At 39.9% G+C, this 10424-nt stretch overlaps 1 protein-coding gene across 4 annotated transcripts; it reads right to left on the bottom strand.

The window, feature by feature from the left end:
- Positions 1–68: 68 nt before the first annotated feature.
- LOC119724835 (small subunit processome component 20 homolog) lies at positions 69–9633 on the bottom strand. 4 transcript variants are annotated; one of them, XM_038196085.1, is made up of 11 exons: positions 9550–9633; positions 9207–9439; positions 7164–7329; positions 5367–5515; positions 3910–4056; positions 3367–3561; positions 2921–3077; positions 2252–2594; positions 1462–1871; positions 717–862; positions 69–100 (listed from the first exon to the last, which is right to left on the bottom strand). In XM_038196085.1, exons 4-8 carry the CDS (start codon positions 5397–5399, stop codon positions 2479–2481), a joined length of 648 nt encoding a protein of 215 aa, XP_038052013.1. In that variant the 5' UTR covers positions 5400–5515; positions 7164–7329; positions 9207–9439; positions 9550–9633; the 3' UTR covers positions 69–100; positions 717–862; positions 1462–1871; positions 2252–2478. The 4 variants fall into 4 exon arrangements, with proteins under 4 accessions (XP_038052013.1, XP_038052015.1, XP_038052012.1 ...); XM_038196087.1 differs by lacking the exon at positions 9550–9633 and having other exon boundaries at positions 3910–4029; positions 9207–9506; XM_038196084.1 differs by lacking the exon at positions 9550–9633 and having other exon boundaries at positions 9207–9506.
- Positions 9634–10424: the final 791 nt, after the last annotated feature.

Here is a 10424-nt window from a genome sequence, read left to right on the forward strand (position 1 = left end):
ACGTGGGTCTTAGCTGCTGTAGTCGTCTCTTCTTGGCTTCCTTCTTGTTCTGATGCTTCTTCTCTTTAGGTTTTGCTGCTTGGACTGGATCAGCAACAGCCTGAACATGAGAGGGGGGGGGGGGAGAACAAGACAATCAATGAATGAGGAAAACAGAGGAAAGGGGCAAAATCTGACTTAATCTTACGTCATGCAAGAGCGTTTTGGTAAGACATATGTGTCAACACACAGAACAATGAATACAACCAAACTGACCATCACAAATTTTCAACAGTGTTTCTGTGTATTGTCATTCACAAGTCTGATAGTTTTCTGCATCATTTAAAAGTTGAATTTAAATCACTTATTGAAAATTATTGCTGTGCTCTTTATTCTTCACAGTTCACAATTCACTTGGTTACAGTTTATTTGAATAGCTTGTGACTTGACTTGAGTCTGGATGACTTGTGATGACATGTGATGACTTGTGATGACTTGTGATGACTTGTGATGACTTGTGATGACTTGTGATGACTTATGATAACTTGTGATGACATGATATGACTTATGGTGACTTTAATATCATCATATTAAAGTCCTCACAAGTCAAGAGTCCCTTAAACACGTTCCTACATGTTTCCTGGACAAAAAGTGCCAGTCCAAAGAAATAATGCATAAATTGATATGACTTGTGACTGACTCGATTACAGCTCCTAGGAAAAGTGACTCTAATTTACCTGTAGCGCCCTCTGTTGTTTGCTTTGGATTCTGGTCTGTGTGATGACCCTTTGGACGTCAGCATAAGCATGAGAGAATGTCTCCAATCCCACAAGGCTCTTGATGAGATCCAATGCTTCCTGACAAAGCTGACGAAGATCGTTGTCTGGTGGAGAAATCAAGACAAGAAAGTCTGATTACTAAAAACCAATCAAGAAAAGCATCGCTGTAGATCCAGAAAACAACAATCGTACTTGTTCATTCACAATGAGAGTAATAACAAGAAGTATCAGTTTCTTTAACAGTCTCAGTGAATTGACACGAACTGTGCTATACATGATATCAGAAACTACTTCTAAAAGATTTAATCAGTGGCTTCTAAAATTTCAATTCATAATTTACACAGATCTCACTTTTTTTTATGGTTCAACACCTTATCAAATACAACAATATCCCTGAATGCATAGTGAATAATATAGTAAAATATTTTTAATGGTATAATTTTAATTTCCCCTTAAAAACATAAGAACTCAAAAGGCTGCTGAAGCTGCATTTCAAACTGTAAATGAATATTCAAATCCGACAAGGCAAACCATCTGATGTAATCGAACATTCAGAATGAAACCGTGCTAAAATTGACATTTTTCCAGCTTTTGTATTCACAAATCATGCTTCTTACTGTTTCTGTTTGACATTGTTCATTGTTTAAAATATTCCCTCAAAAACTAGTTCAGAAGAAATGTTCACACAATAGATGTGTCTCACCTGCGTGTGACTTTTGATCGCCGATCTCCCGACACATCGGCTTCATCATTAGCTTCAGATAACTGGGCAATCTGTCTCCTCCTACATCCATTGCCATGGCAGCAAGCCACTTGACAACACAAGTCCGTCTCAGGGTCTGTTTGGGTGTCTTGGCTGCCTCTGAGGCAGCGATGCGACACATCCTCCTCAAGAACCAAGTCAAGTCAGCGGGGCTCGGAGTCCGACGTCCAAGTCCTTGTTTGTCCGTGTTGGTGGTATTCTGCTCTGCAGAGAGCTTGGGAGTCCTTTCATCATTTTCATCATCGTTTTCATCTTCACTGTCCGATCTCTCCTCCGTTTGGTAAATCTCAGTTTTATCCGGATACAAACGGTGGATGACTTTTCCCAAGGAACACAAGATTTCTCACAACCTGAAATGAATTCAGTCATCAGAATAATTCAATTATCATAATATTGTCAAAACACAAAACTGTCAGAAACTAACCAGGTATCTTGTTAATAAAAATGTGAAGACTCAAGAATCTACCTTCTTGGGCTGCAAACATTTCATGTTTTAATGAAAATTGACACGAATTAGATAAATGTCACATCAAAATCACAATGGTCCAAGACATAAAGTCGAGTCAATCATATTTAGGTTACATGTCAATCTCAAGTGAGTTCACGCATAAGACCAAAAGAACAATAAACCTAAATTACAATGCAAGTGCCCAAATTTGACTGAGAATTAGGCAGAAATATGCTCTCAAGTGCTTATGCTTGAAGTAGATAAATCCTAATGATTTCTTACCTGATCTCCAAGATCTTTGTTCAGCAAGGCCGACTGAAGCTGCTTGCAAAATGTAAAGACTAACTCCCTGACGATTTCCTGTCCATGGTTCAATGGATACTCCACCGCCTCCATTTTACCTGTGACTCCGCCCCTTTCTTTATCAGCCATCCTCTTGCGTTTTGTCTTCTTCCCCATCCGATTCTCATTGGCCGAGGTGTTAGTAGTCTAGGTACCAGATGCAGCTTTCAGCATGGTCCTGGCAATGATGTCTGGTTGTTTAGAAGCAAACAGGTCTCCAAAGAGCTGGGCCGAAACCAGACGCACCCAGGAGTGCGGATGGAGAAGATGAGATTGGATGGATCTGAAGAAATCAGAAAAGATCAAATTATTTCAAAGTGAATGAATTTTGGTTTATCCGTTGAGTTGGCATTGGGGTTTTGATTAAAACCCTCTGCACTGGTTAGTAGAATACTGGGGTTTCAGTTTTAGTCAAATAAACTTACGACTACTTGTTACATTTATTTTGTTTTTCAACAGCTTTTAGAAGGGTGCAAATAAATATAAATGATAAAATTTATTCAGATTCAGACAACCTAGAAAAACTATTCTGATTGTTTTTGCAGGTTCCACTAGCCAAGCTAACCAGTGCTGGCATTTACTACTGCTTTATCTCACTCCAAATCTTACCCCAGATTGCATTCAGGGTGTCTGTGTACGCCTTGTTGCCGATGATTGAACAGTGTTTAATCATCTTGGCTAACGCTGATAGCAAGTTGAACAACATGTGATCTGTATGTCTCTCCTCCATAGATGTATCATCTGTCTCCATCGCAGACATGCCATCCTGAGCAAGGACAAAATAAAGAGAAATTCATCATCGTAACCATTTTGTTGGGGGGGGGGGGGTAGGGAGGTTGACAGGAAACAGTGTGGGACCAGTGATTCTTACAAGCCGCACCAACTCATCAATTTCAAGAAGTTTTGAACCCTTACTCTACTTCAGCCTCCAAAAATAAATATTCACTTGAAGAGAATGCCCAATTCCACCTGTTTCCAGGGTGAGCTTTACTATGTGGGTGAATAGCCACATGGCAAGCAATGTCAAGGCAATCGTCTGCTAAGCCCACACCTACCTTCTGCAACCCATCTGGTTTGATATGTTCCTGTATCTGAGGAAGTATGTCATCCAACCGTCGCTGGATACCTGCCTCCTCGGCATCGACAAAGATGCCACAAAGCTGTGAGGAAAGACACTGATGGGCTGGATTGTTGTCATGGAGCCAGTGGGTTGCCATGGTGAAGAGTTCATCTCTCTTCTCTACCCATAACTGGAAACCAAAACAAATGACAAAAACAAAACATAAAAAGTAGGCCAAGAATTATGATAGGCCAATGAAATAAATAATAATCTGTATTCAATTTCTTCCAAATGATTAACAACCTGGCTATTTCTGACACAATTTGAGGAGAAAAATTTACACTGGTTGCTCTGAAGTTAATTTCCATTCAATGGACAATTCTTTTGTAGGTTGAGGTAGCTTGCTCCAGTGGTAACTCTATTGTCTGAATGGTGCCCTATATAATGACTTCATGAGTGAAAAAATAAAAATACTACACTGTATGGCATTCCAATTTTTATAATTTTTTTGGACATAATTAAAACATTATTTCTTTACCTTCTGCAGCAATGACCTGATGGCCAATGCAGTGATCTTGCGACATTTAGCTGATTCATCGTTGACTAGTCTTGTTGCCATGGGAATAAAAAACATTCCTGCATACGTCTCCAGTGTTTTCTGTATCAATAACACCAAAATGTAGATCTAAAAATCAAAGAATGTTTTTCAGTATTAAATTGTTTTAACTGATGCTCAGAGTATTAAACTCCAAATGTTAACAAAAATTGTTGAGCATTATCTTATTAATTATATTCAATATCCTAAGATAATAGGGAGGTTTCGCAAGCGAACGGATACGCTTACACTTATGTTACGTGCGGGGAACGCACGGCAGAAAGAAATAAGTTATAAAAACGGGAATCATGACTTTTGAATCAAAGGCAAAAAGAGACCAATATATGATTAACAAAATTTAATTAATTCTCCCAAATCAATCAACAGGACAGTGGGTGATACAAACATTCTCAGTTAGTCTTCAACTTTAAGCGTCATGCAAGAACCTCCAAGCATTAGACACAGGCAAAGCAACTTAAATTACAAAGAAATTAGCAAAGCAGCAATTTATACAAACAGGCAAAATAAAGTAAAGAACAAGCCGGCAAAATAGAGTTAATAAGCAAAACACACAAAAAAGGCAAATTGTATTCGGCCAAATATAATTACCAATAAGGAACCAGTAGCAGGAACAGGCCCCGCCCAGCCAGTGCCCACAACGGTATTAGCGCAGCCGTCGAACCAAGCATCTCCGCACCCAGCCGTAGATCAGCCAAGCCACAGGTAAGTCAGCGTTGAGCACCGGGAAGTCAGCCACATCAAGCAGGCCACGACAGTCCAGGTCTCCGTCCGATAGTACCGTCAGCCTCGGCCACGATCCAGCGATGAGGGGTACGTAGATCGGTAGGACAGCGGGAGATGCTGGCTCAACGACGCGCTAATGAAAGTCGCACATAATGGTTGTATATGGGCACCAACTGAGAGCGAATAAAAGCCAGTCAGTGCTTATATAGGGTATTTACCCGCGCGTAGCCACCATAACAAACATTAATTAAATACCGAAAATTCTAGTGCGGAAGCAACCGTACTAAAGGATTACAGATTAAGTGGGTTCGTAACACTTACGTTTAGCTATCCGTATCCGTTTTTTACTTACGTGTAGCGAGCGAGATATGCGTGTCGTCTGCACGTTTAGCGGATAGTGAGTGGCGTATGACGTCATACGTGCAGACGACACACATATTTCGCTCGCTACACGTAAGTAAAAAACGGATACGGATAGCTAAACGTAAGTGTAAGCGTATCTGTTCGCTTGCGAAACCTCCCTAATATTCCATTTTTTAGGTAATAGTATCACACCTCTGAGTTATGGAACATTAATTTAATATGAAACTTACAAGTCTAAATATGATGAATTGAGCTCATCAATAGAAAATTCCCCAAAAAGGAGGATTTCTGACCTGTGGGAATGATGAGAAGATAGTGGCCAGCATCTCCAGCGAGGATTCACGGCCAGTCTCAAGGTCAAAGTTCAACTGTCTGACATAGAACTCTAGGTGGCGCTTCAGTTTGTTCCAAGAGGGTAGTCCAGAAGGAAATTCAGTACAACCTGTGAAAGAAGAAACATGCAAGAAATATTGCTGGTTTGTGCAAAAGTGCAAAACATCAGAGTGCAAAATCAAAACTATTAGATTTTGCGATTGAGACATTTACTTGTATTCATTATTAGCTACATGTATCCTGCAAACTCGAGTGGAACAAGGTTAAAAAAAAATATAGGTTAACCAGTTTGCGTCGGATAACGTGTATACAACCAAAGATTTTGCGGTATTCGTAGCGGATGACAGATGAACAAGCAATGATAGCTGAGTCCTATAAATAAAGATGTCAAATTGGTTCAGAGAACTCTTGGAGTTTTTAAGAATAAATTATTGTTTCACTGAAGAAGAAGTGTCTTTGCTCCCTTATTAGTCCCATCCTTGTAGATAGGATAGGATGCCTGGTTATATATCTTTGATACAAACGAATCTGGGAAATATAAATTTATAGTGACTTGGCATCATTACATCTTGCAAGGTGACAGAAGAAAGTCCTGAATAGCGCCCTCTACCCCACCTCATCACCCGGCCGCAGCATTACATGACAAAAACAATGAAACAAGCCCATTGGTTTTACTTTAAACATGCCAGACCTTACTCCATATTTTTTATACAATTTCCTTAAAACATAAGTAGTGACTACATGTATCAAAGGTTATTAACCCTTACCCTACTAGACCCTCCAACGCATGCCAATATGTGCCTCAAGAAAATCTCCTATGTTTTTTGCATGGCCCTCCAATATCTGCCATGTCATTTCAAGGGTAACTGGACAGGCACTCCAATACATGCCACAGAGAACAATGAGAGTCCTCTGATAACAAAGTGAGTGCCCCCAGCTGGTCAGTATCAGGCACCCTCCAGGGCCTCCAACTCCTGCCAATTGGAGCCTTCACTGTTAAGACAAACTATCTGCCAATAAACTGCAGCTGGAGGGCATTGGCATAACCAACTGACATGCAGTAAACTACCCTCAGAGAGTAAGGGTTAATATCACTAAATCTGAAAATAAAAAGAAAACAAAAATCCCCCACTTGCATTATTGTCCATTCAGCCATAAAAAATCGTTGTGCGTCAATTTTGATCTGTTGAGTCAATTTCTTTTGTTCTTTAAAATTGTCTGTAGCTACAACAGTGCCCTTTAGTGCTGCACCGCCTCAAATATTTAGCACTAAGGAGCACAAGGGCACCAAGACAAATGATAGGGCACCAAGTCAAATGATGTAACACCATATGAGAACTCAAACAAACAAAGCAGTACCACTTTGCTATTTTTTCCCAAGCTTGGATGGTACAGACAAAGAATATTTTTTTAAATCACTACATCAAGTCCAGAACTTTGGTCTGACCAGAGACCTCACCCACTATTTTTTTTTTGCCTCACGGCCTGTGCGCAATTCTGTCTCATGCTGGATGAATGCCCCATACATGTAGAGTCCCCGATTTTCGGACTAGGCATGAACCAAGGACTCCTCAATTCATACTAGGATAACTGAGATTACAACTTGAAATAAAAAGGAATCAAACCAAACAAGCAGTAGGATCTGAACCAAAAATGTTTCAATTCATTCAAGGATAACTAAGGCTACACCTTGGAACAAAAGAGGAATCGAACCAAGGTCAAACCCATAGCCTACAGGACTCAAACTTGCTACTTACTTTATCATCAATGGTGTCAATCTAAGTTAGCACAGCTCCGTCAATCAGTGGAGGTCGATCCATGTCTCAATGGTGTGCTCGATTGATTGCCTGGTCCACTGCTTCGTTACCACCCAAATAACTCCCCAACCAAGAGAACTAACTTAGACTGGTTGATTTTTATCAGCTGTTTGAGCAAAAAATAACAGTAATCATAGGAAAATGAGACATTTTCTGCCTTTGTACAGTTCTCTCTTGAAGGCATTACTAGTGTTAAAAATTACCAACATTCCAAAAGGTGTCATTACATTGAGAGAAGTCTGCTTTAGGTTGACATCATTTTTTAGAAATATAAAGAAGAAATTGATTTGAATTTGATCAAAACAAAACAGGGGCCCTACACTATACACGATTGCCAAAATGATGATACTGATACCGGTACTTAAATCTGGGACTGCATGCACTGAGAAATAACATTCCCAATTGTGTTAGGAAAGTAACTCAGCATTTTTTTCTTGACTCTCATTCGTGTCCATAGACTTTATACACACACACACATATATTTTGATGTACCCTAACGTGGCATGGCCCCTAACGTGGCGCACTTTAATTTTTCGCATGTAGCGCCTACCTAGAGCAAAAGTTTTAACTGTTTCTGTGAAATTTCATCAAGTTCTAAACACTCCTGATCATAAATCGCGAGTTTATTTACCCGTAACAAAGTCAGAAGGAAAAATTATTTTGGCGTGATTTTCCGATTTTATTTTCAAGTGCAAAGTGAACCCTTTGAAAATGCCCTAAAAAATGAGAAAATAATTTTCTGACGAACATCTGGCTTGGTATGTACATGTAAACTTGTAGAGATAACAATTATTTATCAGAATTTAGGCCTATCAAGTTTACAGAAATTCTTAAGTGTTAATTTGGAATTTTCCAAGATTTATTCAAGTGCGCCACGTCAGGGAACACTCCGCCTATTTGTGCCCAATTTCCGGATGCCACCGTTTTTGAATTTCGGATTAAATTTTATGAAACCGAATTTGTTCACAGAGGTTAAATAGCAAGCATTAATAAGGTAAAAGTACTAGCATTTCACTGCATGAATTTGAGATTTGTCCACAAAGAGGTTTGGCAACAGTACACGAGGAAAGTCGGGTAAGCTTCGAAGTGCGCCATTTTAGGGAACACGACTATACCCATGTTAGTTTTACATATGCTATGTGGACATTCCTTTGTTTTTGTGTAGTTAAGAAAATTCGGTACAAAAAATAACTTTACTTAAACTGTGAAAACTCTCTCAACCCAATTTTTTTTCTATGATTCCCTATAGGCCATAGTGTTCTCTTCATTCTGCTTAGCCCCATAAATGTGGCCTATTTACTGGACTGCCTCCGTAAACATAGGCCACACATCCACATGTACAAAAATCGTGTCGACTTGGCCAAATTTTGATTTTCACATTTAGGCTTAGTTTGTAGGATTTGTTTACGTTAGAAGCATACTCACCCTCTTTATAGGCTAATCAGAAAGTGCTGCCTTTTTCAGATGTATATTTTTCGTGAAATTTCCAGATTCATTTTTACACGTTTGCGTATCAAAATTTCAACATGAAATTTCACAAAAATTTGATCTGAAAAAGGCAGCACTTTCTGACTAGCCTATAAAGAGGGTAAGTATGCTTCTAAAGCAAAAAAATCCTACAAACTAAGCCTAAATGTGAAAATCAAAATTTGGCCAAGTCGACACGATTTTTGTACATGTGGATGTCTGGCCTATGTTTACGGAGGCAGTCCAGTAAATAGGCCACATTTATGGGGCTACATTCTGCTAAGGATAAACCTAACCCAAAAATGCCTCTAGGCTCTAAACCTGTTTTCCAGAATGGGCAAAACGTTATGCGGACACGGCTTAGTCCACATAACGTCAACACAACCTGCATTATGTGGACATCTTTTGTTCACAAGTGAATGTAAAAACAAACTCAGACACACACACACACAATCGCAGAAGTGTCGTCAGGATGCAACATTTAGGCAAACACTGACATCAAGGGAATTTTTCTACCTTGGGATTATCTGCACCGCCGTCATGACATGCGAAATGATGCGATCGGCGATGACATTGGCTATGAGTATGGCTCATCCAACAACAACATAGGCCTAACAGAAGATGATCAAGCCCACGTGAAGGTTTGCTAGCTACACATGCCAGAACTTCAGAAGTAAACGCGAGTTCCAAAGACTCCTCAATATTCCAAAGGAACGGAGAGACAGAGGTTGTACACCATGTCTGCAGTCCTATGAATATTAGAAATATGATAATGAAATAAGAGCATGAAACTGGAGTGGGAGGGTCTCAACCAAAGACCCCATATTCACAAACGCAGAAAGGTAAACAAACTACACACCAAGCAAGACAGCTGCTGCGTGTTTGGCAATTAAACTGTGTTTGGCGCCCTCAATATTGAGGGCGCCAAACACGTTTCATTGACTGCACCAAACCATTGTGGTAGCAGACAAGTAAATAAACTTCCATAGACCCCAATGGTAAATGCTCCCACTTCAAAAATTCCGGAAAAATACTCACAACTCTCCAAGGTGTTGGAGACACACATCAAATTCAAACTTATTTCATCATCTTTCATTTTGTTTTCAATGTTCGGGGGGTCAACTGATGACTTTTAGGAGAAATTTCCATCTGAAGATGATCACCCCTGAAAATAGTCCTGAAGCCCATCGCCATTTTGAAAAACGATGCCTACACTCCATTGCAAAATAGAGCGCTTTTAGGGTCCAAATTACATCAAAATTACACAGAACTGCAAGCTCCCAGTCCTGTGCACGGCTTCCACCCATATTTTTTACAAACCCTCAACTTCATGGCCCACAGCATGCTCAAATACCGAAGATTTTGAGGGCATGCAAATCGTGATTTGGCCGGGCCGGCGCAGGCAATTTCGGACCGATTTACTGGTCTGCACCCTATAACACAGTCTCAGATCAATGGCACAAACCACCAAAGACATAAACGCACAAAAGAGCAAGCTGTGTAGAAAACATGTACCTACGTTTCCCCAAGAGCGGATCCAGAACACAAGTTTTTTGGGCAGGGCGAAAAAAAATTTGGTCCCCAAAAAGTGATTCCATTACGGCGTGGGGTTCGGGCCCTTAAGGCCTGTATTGTTACGGTCATAATATCTTGATTATTGGACGTTTTTTTATGATGAAATTAAATCTTTTGATGTCAAACATCATGACAAATGAGTGTGCGAAATTCAGTTTA

The sequence above is a fragment of the Patiria miniata genome, unplaced genomic scaffold, assembly GCF_015706575.1.
Source record: "Patiria miniata isolate m_02_andy unplaced genomic scaffold, ASM1570657v1 HiC_scaffold_18, whole genome shotgun sequence".
Taxonomy (NCBI): domain Eukaryota; kingdom Metazoa; phylum Echinodermata; class Asteroidea; order Valvatida; family Asterinidae; genus Patiria; species Patiria miniata.